Source organism: Henningerozyma blattae, chromosome 1 (assembly GCF_000315915.1).
Source record: "Henningerozyma blattae CBS 6284 chromosome 1, complete genome".
NCBI classification, from domain to species: domain Eukaryota; kingdom Fungi; phylum Ascomycota; class Saccharomycetes; order Saccharomycetales; family Saccharomycetaceae; genus Henningerozyma; species Henningerozyma blattae.
This window is the reverse complement of record NC_020185.1, coordinates 1,535,519-1,553,094: the sequence shown is the minus strand read 5'-3', so window position 1 is coordinate 1,553,094 and position 17,576 is coordinate 1,535,519. Positions and strand designations below refer to the sequence as shown.

General features: G+C 29.8%; 7 protein-coding genes across 7 annotated transcripts; 5 read left to right on the top strand and 2 right to left on the bottom strand.

Annotated features, from left to right (window-relative positions):
• Nucleotides 1-393: 393 nt before the first annotated feature.
• On the top strand, nt 394-1,398 carry RXT3 (Rxt3p; the record flags this gene model as incomplete). Its single annotated transcript, XM_004177892.1, has 1 exon — nt 394-1,398. One exon carries the CDS (start codon nt 394-396, stop codon nt 1,396-1,398), a length of 1,005 nt encoding a protein of 334 aa, XP_004177940.1.
• Nucleotides 1,399-4,031: 2,633 nt separating this feature from the next.
• TBLA0A06290 (uncharacterized protein) lies at nt 4,032-5,108 on the top strand (the record flags this gene model as incomplete). The annotated part of the gene is made up of 1 exon (XM_004177891.1): nt 4,032-5,108. One exon carries the CDS (start codon nt 4,032-4,034, stop codon nt 5,106-5,108), a length of 1,077 nt encoding a protein of 358 aa, XP_004177939.1.
• Nucleotides 5,109-5,246: 138 nt separating this feature from the next.
• Nucleotides 5,247-5,636, bottom strand: BLS1 (Bls1p; the record flags this gene model as incomplete). Its single annotated transcript, XM_004177890.1, has 1 exon — nt 5,247-5,636. One exon carries the CDS (start codon nt 5,634-5,636, stop codon nt 5,247-5,249), a length of 390 nt encoding a protein of 129 aa, XP_004177938.1.
• A 499-nt stretch (nt 5,637-6,135) lies between these two features.
• On the top strand, nt 6,136-9,351 carry TBLA0A06270 (vacuolar protein sorting-associated protein 35; the record flags this gene model as incomplete). Its single annotated transcript, XM_004177889.1, has 1 exon — nt 6,136-9,351. The coding sequence occupies one exon, from the start codon at nt 6,136-6,138 to the stop codon at nt 9,349-9,351; it is 3,216 nt and encodes a 1,071-aa protein (XP_004177937.1).
• Nucleotides 9,352-10,246: 895 nt separating this feature from the next.
• FBP26 (fructose-2,6-bisphosphatase) lies at nt 10,247-11,623 on the top strand (the record flags this gene model as incomplete). Its single annotated transcript, XM_004177888.1, has 1 exon — nt 10,247-11,623. One exon carries the CDS (start codon nt 10,247-10,249, stop codon nt 11,621-11,623), a length of 1,377 nt encoding a protein of 458 aa, XP_004177936.1.
• A 1,158-nt stretch (nt 11,624-12,781) lies between these two features.
• On the top strand, nt 12,782-15,319 carry FAR1 (cyclin-dependent protein serine/threonine kinase inhibiting protein FAR1; the record flags this gene model as incomplete). The annotated part of the gene is made up of 1 exon (XM_004177887.1): nt 12,782-15,319. One exon carries the CDS (start codon nt 12,782-12,784, stop codon nt 15,317-15,319), a length of 2,538 nt encoding a protein of 845 aa, XP_004177935.1.
• A 350-nt stretch (nt 15,320-15,669) lies between these two features.
• Nucleotides 15,670-16,518, bottom strand: TBLA0A06230 (uncharacterized protein; the record flags this gene model as incomplete). The annotated part of the gene is made up of 1 exon (XM_004177886.1): nt 15,670-16,518. The coding sequence occupies one exon, from the start codon at nt 16,516-16,518 to the stop codon at nt 15,670-15,672; it is 849 nt and encodes a 282-aa protein (XP_004177934.1).
• Between the last annotated feature and the right edge of the window lie 1,058 nt (nt 16,519-17,576).

Sequence of the window (17,576 nt, the reverse complement as noted above, 5' to 3'; positions counted from 1 at the left end):
GATAGCATCACGTGCTTCCAGAAATTTACTCACTTTAGAAATTTGAAAAAATTGAAAAATTGAAAAATATGAAAAACCGAAAAACTAAAAGACGGTGTACGGATTAACAGGGATTTCTCGGAGAATTAAATTCTTGAATTCTTTTTCACAATAAGAAGGTAAATAAACTAATTTAGAATAAACTTAGAGCGAGAGAAACTATTTGACTAAATTTCAAAGGGAGGGTTCAGTAACTAAGTGGAAAAAATAAAATCGAATTTTTTAATACTAAAAGGAGTAAAAACAAAGAGATAAGAATTATTCATAATTAAAAGATTAAAAAATATATACAACGATATATAATTTGAAACTTTTATATTTTTAATTGTTTTTTTTTTATTTTATTTTCCGAATATGCAAGGCCCAATATCATATCAACAAGTTGATGCCCAAGTACAGGCTCATGTACAATCACAAGTGCAAGCACAATCGGAATATCAAGCACAATATAGACAAACTCAAAATGAAATTTTAAATTTACAAGCCACTATTTTGAATAGTGCTAATAGTGCCAATAATATAAGTCGGCCCCATGATCATCTTCATATTTTACCCAATGATCTTGATAATCGAATGGAAAATGGCGGGGCAAGGAATAATGAAATTGATAATTTTACTTTTATAAATAATAGTAATGTATTAAATTTTGTGGCTAGCAAATATAAGAAGGTAGGTGATCAAGAGAATCAAAATTTAGGTACACTTTTTTATCATCCCTTTAAAACTGGTTTTTTCAATATTGAGGATGAACTTAATAATTCCAAACAGAGAGAATTGGAAGTTAGAAACGGATTTGGGTACGATTATACATTGCCAAGACCTTTTTTACCAAACTTAAATACAAATGATATCAACAAGATAATAACAATAAAGATAAATTACGAAGATTATATAAGTTCGATGAATAGAGATGATATAAACTCGCCAAGGTCAAATAATAATGAAATATGGGGGTGTGATATCTATACCGATGACACTGATCCGATCTTAGCTTTAATACATTGTGGCTTCACCCTAAACAATATTAACAAATTCTCTAGCACGGATAAAAAAATTGATGAGATGAAATTTAAGATGACACCAGTCAATATCAACAACACAAATAATATATTTGGGATATTACCTATTGAAGAAGATATGAAATTCGATATTGAATTGGATATTTTGATCCTGCCATCGTTAGAAAATTACTATAGTATAAGACGAAATAATATTACTTCCAGAAACTGGGGAGCTCTAATTGGATCTACTTGTCATGACGGATTAAGTTACGGTATTTACAAGATTGCATTAAAATTAAGAGATGATTCTACTAATGGGTTAACTAATGACCAACATATTCTGGATAATACTTGGTAATGTAAACCTAGAATACACAAAAAAATGCCAGATATCATCATTTTTACAGATCGGAATGAATCCGAGGAATTCTTACCATATTGGGGAACATCTGTCATTCTCCGTCAAGATCGGCATTAATCAAGATTGATAATATCTTATCGTAGTACTAATATACGAAGAAACGATTCATTATTTAATAGTAATTGAATATTTGCTATGCTCCTTTTTTGCTTAATGGACAATAATATAGCAACAAAGCGTAGCATATCAATGTTTTGGTGTTCTCTTTTTTTGTCATTCTTTTCTTTCTTTGAGGGAACCACTATTTAATATCAATTTTTTTCTTATTTTTGAGGATATATTTCAAGACAACAAAAAAATAATCGTTAATAAACTTTATCAATATATAGCTAATGAATTATTAATTAGAGTTGAGACAATACAGAACAAATACAAAAAAAAAAAAAAAAAAAAAATAAATAGTTCAAAAGAGAAAATAGAAAAGCTTGTAAAACTTCTTTTACATTTCTATATATGAAAAAAATAAAAAGAAAAGAAAAAGAAATATTAATTGAAATTTCAAAGTCTGTGGTTGATCGGAATGTAGATGTTTCTATGAGTTTTAAATATTTATTACAGCAATTTGGCTTGTTTCATATACTCTAGTTACGTTTTCCTCAAGAATGTTTTCTAGGCATGTCAAGAAGTAGTAAAAGTTTACCCAACTAGTTGAGGGGATCCCAAACAATCTTATAACCCTTTAAGGGCATCTAATTAGAATACAGCACATAATATGCTCTTTTTTCTCAATTGTTTTGGCTTTTTTTTCTCTTTTTGGGAAACTAACCAGCTATTACGCCAAAGAGTTGTAGAGCAAGCAAGACTGGTTCTTTTATAATAACATCACGTTTATTACTTGACTTTTACGATGAATTACCATTTCAAGAAAGGTTACTACTGGCTCGCCTTGACTTTAATCCAGGGATTGCTAATAAAGATAGACGAACACTTTTAAGCACTCTTCATTTCCTTTATTTTTTAGTATACTACTTAATTAATATAATATTAACTGGTCTTTAACAATTTTAGAAAAGAATATCGTGTTTTTGTCCAGGATAGATATGCAATATTGCAACTTTTGCTCCCCACACTCTAAGGAAACGTAAGGGCGATACCTTTATTTCATCACAAATTGGCCTATATCATCAGGCACAAATTAGAAAGAAGACTTCTTCGCTCTTGCCCATTACGGACATACAATTGTGCCGCACCATTAGCGGGTAAAGTCAGAAATAGTGGTCCTGTAGGAAAATGTTGGCCTAGAACAGCCTGGAACATTTTGCCCAATAAGGTTAATTGTAATGTATGATGACATTAATAATATCTCTAATTGCTTGATTAGGGAGTATATGGATAAGCAGTCAGAAAGTTTTTCTTAGCATTTTTAACAAAAATACTACTGGTAACACAGCAGTCAAGTATTTCAAGGATAAACGTTTGCTTGCCTATAAAAGCAGGACAGATACATTGGTTACTTCAAGTGGTAATGATATTACTTCAAGTAATGGCACAGCAACCCTATGATACTTGTGTGAATGTATATACGAGGGAGAAATAGAAAGAGGGTGTGTATCCATGGTTATAATGTGAACAGCACCATCGAGAATATTGTGAAACTATGGAATATTCAATATTTTTAGCTTCGTATGATATTCAAAGAGTTGGCAACACTTTTATAGTGAATTGATCAAGGTCTAGGCTTAGGCTTGACCTAATTGGTTATTTTTTCTTGGTTTATTCCTTTTAATGATATGTTTATCAGTGCTCATTCATTAGTATTTTTTTTTTATCCGATTAATGCAAGAATTATCTGAAAGAATTGGAACTTTCCATTGAATAATTCTATCCTTTTTTAGGCACATGGCTCTATTTTGTTTAAACTTTAAATTTCTTTAAACATGCATTTTATTCACTGAGCTTGGTTAAATTTCTTTAACTTTAGTAGCATGCATTACTTTTTATTCCAATTTCTTGTCGTTGTTTTTTTTTATCTTCGTCTATTAATCATTTACTCGACTTATAATTAATATCATTATACCAATCTGAATTTAGTTGACTGTTTTATTTCATTGTGTGACAGATTCTATCCAAGCTGAAGACCAATTAGAATTTACTAATACCATTTTCAAGTACATTGAATTGTTTCTGCAATTATTATTGTTATTATTTGATATTGTATTTTTCAAGTCAATTTGTCATTAGATTGTTATAGCAATATTTTGAATACATAGATTATATTTATATTTTGAATCATTTGAATAGTTTGTTAGTGTTTTGCTTGATAGCATTCTTAAATCAAGCTACCTTCTTTTCTTTTTGTGGCAGAAATATTTGCTGATTTTAAAAACACATTTCAAACAACAAATTGGTAAATATATTAGCATTAATAATATATATTATTATTATCCCATAAATCTTCAAGGTACTTCTGGTATCCGCGTTAAAGTGCATTATATATATAATTATAAATACAATTCATGGACCAAGATTTATTCTAAAATAGACTCATAAAAACTAAAAGGTTTTAAGAAAAATAATAACAAAAAAAAATATATAAGAGACAGACAATCTATTTACTAAAAATTCCAGTCATGGAGAGATTGAAAACGCCTGGTAAAGTAATTAAAGTAATATTCAATTGGACCTCAAAACTATTCAATAATAAAAAAGCATCAAAAAAGCAAAAAACTGTAGACGATGAAAATAATAGTAAATCAAAATCAAAATTATTTCATACTTTATCAAAAAGGCAAAATACGACAAGTAGAGGTTTAAACTTATCAAATAGTTCTGATTCCAAGAAACGTTCGAATTCAGCTTCAAATTCAAATGCAAATTCAAATTCAGTTACTACGAATTCTTCACTAACTGATCCAATAGTAAAGGCATACTTCAATAAAAAATTATCAAATGTAGCAGATAATTCACAAATTTCAAAAGCAACTGTTGTATCAATTCCAATTAAAAATAGAAACTCGAGTGATTATATAAACAATTCATTGCCTAATATTAATTTAACTCCCTCAATTAGAAAAATTGAAACAAAAGAAGTAGAAAATAATACAAGTGTTCCTTCAAAAAATAATAATAATCAAATTCCAATTAGTATCCTTCACTCAAATACCGATTTTTCAGACGCCATTAGTACGATCAGTACTTCCAAAAGTAAAAATAGTTTCCCTAGTAAGGGAACCGGTACAATTGGGTCTGAACAATTTGAGAATCATCATATATCCTATCCGTTTGATGTTAGGCTGAAAAATGAATACGAATATGAAAATCATACTGTTATTGTTTCCCCATTGGATTTGGTCGAAGATTGTCAAATCTTGAGGATAAAGTCTAAACATCAAAATAAGCCATTCACTCAAGGTGAAACATTGTTCAAAATGAAACGGGAAAAATGGCTATCGCCTAGAAAAGTAAAACAAAAACATCATAAACATCATTCTTCAAGTCAAATTCAGCATCCTTTAAGTTCTCATTCTCATCAGCTGATATCCGATCTAACTAATAAGCATGCATTAAATAGAAAAATGTTCAAAGAAATAGACTACCATTCGTATCATAAATTATATGCCAAGTTAATTATTAATGAAGAGCCATTATCACACGCTATGAATTTACAAGATTTACTGACAGTACTTAATTCTGAATGGAAATTCTAATCATGCTGTTTGTGATAATAGCTCAATCATTTGTAGTTTACTTTTGGCGGCTAGCAAAATATATATCTAGCTAATTATACATATATATATACATATTCATACTTATTTTTCTCTTAGCATAATTTATTGGCATTAGTTTTATTTAGTTATATTTGCATTAGTAATATCATTTCTATTATTTTCGTTAATATTGTTATTTTCCTTTATTGATTGGATAGTCAGTTCTATTATTCGTAAGTCACGATCAATGATTTCTGCTTCTCTTTGTAAATTATTATTTTCATAATCACTTGCATTATAATATTTTATATACAAATCATTCATCGGCAGCACAGTTTTCCGTTGAAATTTAATATCGTTTAATTTAATTAATTTGCTTAGTTGAATATTCCTGATATATTCATTATTAGAATAGATTTCTTTAAGAATCTCATTTGATTTTGTGCTATTCTGATTCTTAAATATCTTATTTACTAATCTATCAATTTCATTCTTACTATTTGTACTATTGTTACGATTTTCGTTCATTATTTGCCGATATATTCAAAGTGTTCTTGGATTTCCTTATTTTAACGTATCTATCTATAATTAAACTTTGATTTATTATAAAACTTAACATTCTATCAAATTAACTATTCGAACCCCGTATAACTCTTTTTTTTATATTTTAACTACGTTAACAAATTTAGGTATTTTTCAATTTCCCGGAAATTCCAATTGTAGATTTCAATAAAGAAGAAATGATCGAATTTCCTTAATTCTATAGATACTTAAAAGTATTTTTTTTAAGTAATATTTTAATCAGTATTAAAGATAGACTTGTTATTCAATCATTAGTAGTGAATTGGCGAGGTAAATTTTATCTGAAAGGGAGTTTATTTAATTATTGGCTATACGGTTCCAGCTTGAAGTATAAATATCTCTTAACTCCTCTCACAAGCCACCCCTATAAACTTTGAGTTCATCATATTAAAATAAAATATTTTTTTAAACATAGCACAACAATTAAACAGTCATAAAAATAGCAATGGCAAACACTGAACATTTTGAATATGTTCAATCAATTATAAAACAAGAAACTATTCTAATGCAAAGATGTCTAAAAAGAAATGAAATTATCAAATCTTTTAAACATGCAACAAATTTTTTATTATTTTTAAGAAATTCAGTCTGGTCATTAGAACAATATTATAAAATTCAATCCTTATGTATCGAGTCATTGTCACCTCTTTCTAAATATTTATTATTGAAAAATAAAACTATGGATTTAGATTTGGTAGAGGTCTATGACTATACTCAATACATTGGTAATGTAATACCAAGACTTTATTTAATGATTACTGTCGGTATTTGTCTTTTACAATGTAAAGATGTGCCATATTATGAAATCTTGAAAGATTTAACCGAAATGACAAGATGTGAGCAACATCCAATAAGAGGTCTATTTGTAAGATATTACCTATATAATGGTACAAAAAATCAATTGATCAAATCCCATTATATTATTGAAAATTGTTCATTTATTTTATCAAATTTTGAAGAAATGAATAAACTCTGGGTTAGGTTACAACATATTGGCTCATTTGATGAAAAACGATTAAGATTAAAGCAAAGAAATCAATTAAAAATAATGGTATCTTCACAATTGGTTGAAATTAAAGCAATTTTAATTGATCAGCATATTGATAATGATGATGAAACCAATAAGGAAAAACTAAACAAAAGTCTAGATATTTATAAGAAGACTGTATTACCAAGAATTCTAAACAATATCATTCAATCTCATGATCCATTTTCTCAGGAGTATTTATTTGAAGCATTATTTCAAATTTTTCCCTCAAATTATCATAGGTCTACTTTAGAATCATTATTAAGTTCAACTTTGAACTTGTTACCATCAACACCTATTGGAAGAATTGTTTCAAAATTGATTGTCACTCTAAATCTACAAGGGAATGGTGCCAAACCTCAAGAAAATGAATGTATTACTAAAGGCCTTGAAAAAGTTTCTATTGAAGAAAAATCAAAAAAGAGTATCGCAAAAGATACTAATATTCTTTCTGATTCTGATGGGCAAGAAATTTTCCAAATATTTTGGAGTTATTTGCATACCATTAATGAAAAAGAATTAAATATCTCTTTACACCAATATATTACACTTTTAGAAAGTATTATACAGTTAGTTGTGACTTCATTACCAAATAAATTGAAGAATTTATCCACTCTTTTCAAAATTTTTGTCATGATTTTCAGTGGAGATATTTTGGTGAAAGATGATAAAAATGTTATTAAAAATGATGTAATTTCTTTGTTAGCATTTGAAAATATTAAATTCTCATCATTAAGTGAAAAAAGTTCACTGATTATAAATCTACTAATCTATTCAGATCCATATAGGACAATCATAACCAATAGTGTAGATGATGGCAATCCTTTATACAATAGGCAATTATTAAATCTCTTATTGTCCAAAATTGTACTTTCCAATAACTTCTCCATATTTGATGAACAATATAAAACAGAAAATTCAAACATTGATACTTCTCAAAAGTTAGGAGTTATATTAACAATTTTCACACCTTTATTGAAGGATTTGCCCAAACCAGAAATTACTTTATCTAAAGATAAAATAGTAAAGAAAGTTGAACCAGTCAGTTCTAAGCTAAACCATTTGCCAACGAATGAACAAGATCAACAATCGAATAAGACTATTGGTGAACAATTAAAAGAGTTTGATCGAACATCACGTCCAAGTTCTCAAGACGATTCTATCAATCACCGTACTAATTCTCATCCACCTAAACAGGAGGTTACACATTCATCCACTTTGGGAAAGGACTCAACTTTAAAGTCATACTCAAAAAACACAAATGTAACTCATTTAAAAGACAATGGACCACACTCCAAATCTAATACACATGCTAACAACATAGCCAGTTCCCAACAATTAGTACAAGATCGTAAAATCCTTAGAGATCAAATGAATATCTTACAATTTCAAAAGCATATCTATTTCAAAATGGAAGAACAAGAAAATATAACGAAAATGTTTAATACTCTAATCCCCATTGAAGATTTATTAAAGAATCATGATGTGGATGATATTGAAAAAATTCTAAAATTAATTTTAACATTTAGAAATTGGTACTTTAAAGGAGGAGAGAATATTAAATTTACATATCCAATTCTTATCACCAATTTATGGAGGATAATTAGACAATGTTATATCTTGAACTTCGAAACAATAAATGATAAGGATGAAGAGTCTTCTGCTGATCCACAATTTATTAAAATAATTAATCAAACATTCAAATATACCGCAAGATTTTTAAATGAGTTAGCCAAAATATCTTTGTCAACTAATAATCCGGAAATTGCAGACTTGTCATTTAAATTAAATTTACAAACTGCATTATTAGCAGATCAGATGAAATATAGTGAAATTTCATATGATTTCTTATCTCAATCGTTCTCTATCTTTGAAGAGGCGTTAGGTTCATCGAAGTTAGAATATCAATCTTTAGTTTATTTAACTCAAACATTGCATCGTACAAGATCGTTATATGAGGAGTCACGTTATGAATCTTTGATTATCAGATGCACTTTGCATGCATCGAAATTATTAAAGAAACAAGAACAATGTAGAGCATTATATTATTGTTCTCATTTATGGTGGCCAACAAAACTGAATTTTTTCGATGAGGTACAAGAATATGATATTGTTAATCCTGAAAATAACTTGAATAAAAAGCGTATTATGGAATGTTTACAACGTTCTTTAAGACTGGCAGATTCTCTCATGGATAACATTCAAAGTTGTCAGTTAATGCTTGAGTTATTAAATCAATGTCTTTATTATTTCGAAACAGATGCTCTACATGAAACCGAAGTTCGTACCAATTATATTAATGGACTAATCGATTTAATCAAGACAAACGTTCGAGCTCTAGAAATGGAAAGAAGCTTAGGTGAAAATGAAACCTCGGCAAATAATACTACAAAGGGCCAAACTCATGACATTGTTTGTGGTATTGATGGGACCGTAATTGAAATCTCTCAACAGGATTTGGCAGCCATAAATACTACCCCTACAACCAATCCTACCTCCTCTCAAGAGAATAATCATGTCCCTAAGGACGTTACAGAGCATTCTCAGGTGCCAATAGACGGCTTTAAACGAATCTGTGCATATATCGCGGGCAAGCGTGCCTATGATGGTAGATACGCCGCAATAAAAGTTTGAATGAACGAAAAATCGGGCTTATATAACTTTCTTACAAGTAGATCAAAAGACATCCGATATCTTTGCAGTGAATGCCTGGAATTATCATATATAGATATATCTTACCTGTTTAGAATAACAATGCATATGTAATGAAAATTTTTAACTAAAACCTATGAAATCTTGGTTGTTGACAATGGGGGCATTTGCAAGTTCATTTAAGATAGATAAAATGTTTGTAAAAACAATCTACAATTAGGTAAATTGAACTAAGTATGGTCAACGTTTTTAGCATCATATAGTCACAACCCACTCCTTATTAGTCCTTATTATTCCCTATTATTCTCTTTTATTCTGTATTTTGTGTCCGATCCGGCCTGTACTGTCATCTTTTGTAAACTCAAAACCGAATTTTGAATGGCCTGGAAATCGCTTATCGAATATCAAATTTCATTGCAAATTGAAGGAGCCAAATCTGGAATCTGACATTTGCAACGACATTTCCCACTCGAGAATCGGCTTTCCAGAATTTATAGTTTGGGGTGATTAGAGATTTTAATTCTGGGGTAACCTATTAGAAGATAGTCATTTTAAAATGTTTAGTAGATGCTAAAAAGGGTTGACTACAAGAGCGTCAAAGTGATCAAAGTACTTTCAATACTGGTCGTGTTAAACTGAGGTTTCGTGGTATATTGCTTGTTTCTAAAAATAAATACATTAGAACAAAAAAAAAAAAAAAGAATAATAATAATACTAATAAACACAAATTGAAAGTGTAAACAGATTACCAATTTGTTAGTTAAATATTATATTTTTGCTAAGTAACAATTCTAAAAAAAATAAAAAAAAGATAGCAAAAAAAAGGCCTATCATTGGGAAATAGTAAGGGGATATTAAAAAAGCAATTAGTTAAAGTATGGCATTTTATAAGATTAGTAACCCAACAGATCATAGGATCTGTGTGGTAATGGTTGGTTTGCCAGCTAGGGGTAAGACATTCATTTCTCAAAAATTAGTAGGGTATTTATCCTGGTTATCTATAAAGGCTAAATGTTTTACCTTTGCTGATTTTAGAAGGAAATGCGGTCATCTTAGCCCACATGCCTTAGAGTTTAATAAGAACACTGGTGTAATTAATGAAGGTGTCGAATCAAATGACGAAGATGAAGATGAAGAAGTTATTGAGGAGCAGGCTCTTGAACAAATTAGAAAATGGTTCCAATCAGAAAATGGTGTTATTGCTGTATTGGATGATACAAACATTACAAGTAATAGAAGGAGAAGCATTATTGAATTTTGTCAAAAAAATAATATCCAACCAATCTTTGTTGAAAGCTGGTCTGAAGATGAAGATTTCGTTCAATGTAATGTCAAAGATATGGGTCGTAAATCCATTGAATATAAACATATGGATCCATTAGAAGCAAAGCAAAAAGTTATGGAAAATATTAATAAATTCAAGAAAAATTATGAACCTCTGGATTTTGAAAAAGATTCGGATCTAACTTTTGTAAAACTCAACAGTGGTTCCAAAGAAATACTAATCAATAAAATACAAACGTATTTACAAAGTAAGATTGTCTTTTACATCTTAAACTTGGATTTGAAACCCAGATGTATTTGGTTATCAAGACATGGGGAATCTCTTTATAATTTGGAGCAAAAGATTGGTGGAGATTCACTCTTGAGTAAAAGAGGTGAGAAATATTCTTCAAAATTACCAGCTATTGTTAAAGAAAGTGCAGGTTTGAAAGAAAAAGATATTGTGGTTTGGACTTCTACTTTGAAAAGAACTCAACAAACAGCACAATATTTAACCAATAAAAAACTTCAATGGAGAGCATTAGATGAATTAGATGCTGGGATTTGTGATGGTATGACTTATGAAGAAATTGAAGAAAAATATCCAGATGATTTCCAAGCAAGAGATGAAAACAAATACGAATTTAGATATCGTGGTGGTGAATCGTATAGAGATGTTGCATTACGATTGGAACCAGTGATTATGGAATTAGAACGCCAAGAAAATATATTGATCATAACACATCAAGCTGTATTGAGATGTATATACGCATATTATATGAATATTCCTCAAGAACAATCTCCTTGGGTATCTATTCCATTGCATACTCTAATAAAAATTGAACCAAGAGCTTATAAAACAAAAGTTACTACGATTAAAGCTAATATTCCAGCAGTTAGTACTTATAAGGTGAAAGGTACTAGTCATGTAGGAGAAGCAGAGGATGTTTATACTAAACCATATGGTATTATTAAAGACACATCCTCTTGATTTATTCGGTTTAAATACAACTTTTTTTTTCTGTCAGCATCAATAAGACCTCAAAGTTTTGGATAATTAAGACTTTTAACAATTCTACCTTTTTTTTGTCTCTTTTTTTTTACCAAAAAAAATAAAAAAAAGATAGAAATTTAACTAGTATAATAATTCATTTATTTATTAAAGAGTTTTTACTATATTATTCTTTCTAATATAGCCACGTATCTTACTTAAAGCACTCAGTATTTTATTGTCGGCGGTATTGAAGTATGAATGTGAGTATCTTTGACTATTTAAATAAAAAAATGTATTTTATATATTCTAATATATTCCCACTGCACATCGCATTTTTAATTTGCCTCTCCTCTTCTTTTTACATTATGTAGTTTAAAACGATATATTTTACAATTATTTGTAAAAACTAAAATTTTTATTCAGCGTTTTTAATAAAATTTTTGTCCTTTGAAAATTGTACCAAGGTTACAAATAATCAGGAACTGATTAGGGTTAATTTCATCTATGTTTCCTATACGCTTCACTCTCAGAGTTTTCAATTGACGCATAAGTTCGTATTAGTATATATAAGATCAATATTTTATCTCTTTTTGGAAGGCTTGTACAAATTTGATAATGATAAATTATATAATGATCGTTATTGAAATAATGATCTTGTAAGTGCCTTTACCATCGGGAAATATAAATGCATCATTGCTAAAATCAGGAAATGAAATCTTCATCGGCAATTTAGCTTATTTACCTATAACAAACACTCGTCTATTAATTGATTTGAGGTTTCAAAAGCCTTAGTTTTAAGGACGTTTCAAGAAGCCTGCATAATGCCGCGTTACTGAAAAATTAACTGATGTGATTTTTTACGCGCAATTCTCATTCTCAGATGAAACGGCAGAGAAATTCAGTAACGGCACTTAATTTGCCTTTTTAGGATATCGGTTGTTAATGCGACACTAAATACATCAATTAGATCTTGGAGTTCCATCGATTTATCAGCTTATACCAATAAATTGGCAGAGAGGTATTCTTGCATATATATATATATATATATATCACATCAAATAATTAAAATTTTACTTGTGACTAGCTTATTTTTTATTTAGCAAAAGCGTATACCTCCTCTATAATTAAAGATACCCTAATTAATAATAGTTCAAGATGCAACTGAATTTAAAAACTCCAACAAAATTTCATTCCAGTAAAAAATTACACACACCACCCAGTGTGCAAAATGATCCAGAAAAGCAGAATAAACAGCCAAGACTATTGGAAAGAATTCCTAGTCTTCGAAAAAAATCATTGGATTTTTCCACAATACTTGAAAAAGAATCTGTACCAGAACCAATAATATTTTCTCCAACTACTAGAAAGAGAATGGCTAAGAGGAAAAATCTTCCTGAACCTTTAAACCTTACAAAGCCACTATCACCTCCACTTAGCTCAAAAAAGAGTTCGCATTCGAGCAAAGCTCTTATGAAAAATAATTTACTAAAAACCGAACAAACAGGTTTAAATTCTCCTTTCCAATTATCAAGCAGCTCAACCCAAAATTCTATACATTCTTCAACTCCAACTCGCTCCACAAAAGGTATAAATCTCACAAATATTTTGTTAACTGAGCCTCTCGATAAAGATGCAGCTTTCATCCTGGAGCATTCCAAGAAAAGAAGTAACAGTATTTACTCTTTTGGAAATGAATCAATGCATTCAAGAAATACTTCTACATTCTCAAGTTCAGGACTTCGAAAATTTGTAACTGAACAATGTTGTCTCTGTAACGAAAACTTGACTAGTTCATTTGCAGGAGAAAAGGCAATAGAATTGGCTTGTGATCATGTATGTCATTTTGATTGCTACTCGCTATCTCTGAGTTCTATTAGTATAGACAATACTTACCCAATTTGTTCTATATGCAATATTACAACAAAGCCTAAGGATGAGGATATTTTTCAAAATCTAACATCTAGAATAATCTCAAAAGCACATACCTTGGAGCATTCCACTAAGAGTATCGTCGAACAATTTGTGGAAATGAATTCAAATTCCTATTTAATGCTAAGAGATAATTTTACACCTAAAGATCAGATTATTAAGACGGCAGATTTGACTAATAATGGTTTCAAAGCACCCTTACTATCGATTAATGAAGAAGAATTCTCACCAGCAGTAACTGTATCATCTAATCATGTGAGCAATTCCGTTTTTGATGAGAGTTATTCCTTTATTGATTATAAGGACTCTAGAAGTTGCCTAAGTTCTGACACAATGGATGACCTTCTATCAACCCCGTTGAAATTCAATTCAGCAGGGAAGAATAAAAATAATACCTCTTATTTCCAAATTACTTATAATTCCAAAAAACCTTTTTTAACCATTAAAACCCCAATTAATATCAAAAATGTTGATCAAGAAAAATTGAGGGATAATATTAATGCAAATAAGTACCTAACAACTTTAGTTGGGATGCAAAATGATGATGTATTATTATTCGATAAAGTTGCATACTCAACAGATGGTAGCCAATGGCAATATAATTGTATAGCAATTTTATTCAAGTCTGTTATTATTTTGTATGATATTGTTTTGTCAAGTATTGAAGGTAAGATCCCGTTAACCAATATTTCAAATATTTCAAAATTGAATAATAAAACTCTGTTAATGGATGTTATGAGTACTGCTTTACCAGAGGTCTATTTTTATTTTGATTGTAAACAAAACTCACATATTTTAGAAAAGTGGAAATATTGTATTAAGAATATTAAAAAATTGAAAACTAAAACTTCTCTTCAATTGACTGAAACTGCTTGGGACATTATTCCCAAATCAGATGTTGAAAAACAAGCTGATAACAAAGAGGAACTAGCTTCTGCTAACAAAAAGGAACTAGCTTCTGCTAACAAAAAGGAACTAGCTTCTGCTAACAAAGAAAGCGTTTCACTAAAGCCAAAGTGGGAAGATTTTAACGTATCAACCAAATTACAATTCATTGTTTGTATTAATCTTTCATCTTCAAAGAAAATGAATCAGGAAGAGTATTTTGGAAATATTATCAAAAATATAAGAGCAATCATAAATAATTTGAAGGATGAAGATCAATTAGGTTTGGTGACAATTGGAAAAGATGGTGCCGGTAATGTTGGTAAATTTGGAACATTTGTAGGTACTATTGATAAAAATTGGGATGGTTGGGAAGATGTTATAAATAGTATCTCATCTGTAAATCAAAGTATATTTTCTACTAAGCAAGAAGCCTTGGATAAGACATTGGAAGTATGTTACAGATTAAATATGAGGAGCATGATATTAAACCCAGAAGACTATAAGAAACATATTTTGTTATTTGGAGATTTTGACAGCAACAATTTGAATAAATCACTAAGTAGTTTAGGGAGAATCTTAGTAAACGAAAAAAGTTATGATATCTCTGCAATAAATCCAGATTCCAGCTGTGAATCGGAAATAATATCTCTAATAGAGAAATGTCATAAAAATAACTTTAGAAACATTTCTTTATCAATAAGAGGTGACATTTTGCCATTGAAAGATATGTGTGTGGGTGAAACACAAGAATTAAATTTAAAGAATATATTAAAAATTGAAGGAATTGACGAGAAAATAAATGCTACTATATCATGGACTCATGATGAGCATGATAAGTCATTAAGAAAAGAAGAGATTATAGAAATTATGATATAATAATTTTTTCTATAATTTACATCTACTTTGTCTATTAAATGTATTTGCTTTTGTAACTACTTTTTTTCAAGAGGAGTCTAAAATAATTAATGTTAAAATTAAATTAAATTTATTCAAAGTTAACGAAGAAATAACTAAATGTTAAATATTTATATCGAAATATATAATAATATATATGTGAAAAAAATATTGTCATACACATGATAAAAATACGTACATAAATATTCAAAAAGAAAGAACAACCATTATTGAGTCTTCTGCAAACTTCATTATTAAAAACTAAAAATTGAAAGCCTCAAATACTATTCAAAACCGGACGTGTTAGAGTGACAGTTAAAAAATCAAATAGCTTAACAATCAACTAATTCAATAGCCTGTAAATGCACTTCTTCACATTGTTCAGCAATCGGTTGATCATACATGTTATAGAAATTTCCGGATAGGCATTGGTAGAATATGTCTTGGCTACCTAAAGCCAAATTACCATCAGGAGTAAGAGCCCATCCAGCAGCATAAATTGAGCCTGATTGTGGTGGTGGACCGTCAAATTGAATCTGTCTATTGGAAACGACGGATCCAATTCTACCTTTAGAGTCAATTAACAGCCCATCTGTTAAAGATACAACTAGGGTTCCACTATTTTTACAACTTACTGCATTTAGAGTATTATCTGATGTTTTTGTATCCTTATTTGAAGTTTTTTGATCAGTAACTGTTGTAGTAGGCTTTGATTCAGTCTTACTAGTAGATGTTTCTTCCACTTTTTGAGGCACAGTGACTTTAGCTGTTGGCTTTTGGGTATCAGTTTTAACAGTATCTTCTGCTGGTTTTTGGGTAGCTTGTACTTCAGTGTCAATAGCCTCTACTGTTGACTTTTGAGTACCTTCTGTATTTGCTGCTCCTGCTCCAACTGTTGTAGTTGTATCAACTTTAGTTGTTACAGTAGTTGGTTCACCCTTAACGGTGACTGTGACATCATGGGTTCTAGTAACGACAACTTTATGTTGTACTTTATAGTCTCTTTTTGCGTTTGCAGCAGCCAATGGAACGACGTTAATTCCAAAAGTTGAAGGGTAATTGCTAGAAGCGTCTTTATACACACCTGTTGGAGTTAATGTAGTATATGGTTCATCTGGTACTGCAGCAGCCTTTGAGACTGCGAGTAAAGTCACGGCAACTAAAGTTTTTTCGAATTGCATATTAAAATCAATGTGTATGATAAGATAATCAAGCCTTACTTTGCTTAGCTATTTTTAAAAAAAATATGATTGAAATTAAGTAAGGGTTATCAACAAGAAAATGTCATTCGTTTATATACCTTGTTTGTTTCTTTTTCTCAGCTAGTCATCGTCAATGGAGTGTATAAGGATACCAGTTAGAAGGATAACATTTCCAATTGTAGAGTAAAATTAGGATACTTTTTGAGTTCAAAACGTAAGCATCGGCAGACAGTTTATTTCCGATTTGTTTAGACATTCTAAACTAAATAAAAACCACCAATTTTTCTTTGTTTGAGTAGTTTTTTGTTTACGATCCTCAAAGATCTTCGTCGAATAAATTTTTTATAGGTTGAGCTCTTGAAAGAGGTCTCCACTAATGGTAACTAAAGGAACCCCTTTGCAGAGATAGAGTAGCTACGACAATGGTTCTAGATGTCTCATTAATAGAAAACGAGAAAGGGCTTCAGAAACTGAAATTCCTAAATAAATTGAAAACATCTTTATTATCGTTGCATTAGTGTTTTAGTGGATCAAAAACTGTTCAAGAACGGAGGAATCGCTACTTAAAACATCTATATCTAAGATATATCCTGTATAACTTAATTTTCCAAGACACTTCTTGAGCCAGTGACAATAAAAAGAAGACAAAAAAAGAAGTACAAACATGATAGAGTCAAAATAAAAAAAAAGTGATATTTTTTACTGCATAGTCTTGATGTGGCCAAATGTCCAAAATATTTAACAACACATTTTTACGCTACTAGTATTGTTATTAAAGACTAGATACGTCATTTCGATCCTTATAATTGTTCTAAGATGGTTTTTGCCTTTCTTTATCACTTTTCTTTGTATTAATACTGTTGGCATATTCTATTTAGATAGTTAACTATAATATGTAGGCGGCTAAAAATAGCAATTCATTAATAGTAACCGACCTTTCAATGAATCATTCTCTGTGGGAAATATGTGTCCCAATTTGTTTTAAGGGATTCGGTTATTTCTCCCAGAAATTGCAATAATGCCGATACCATTTCGGG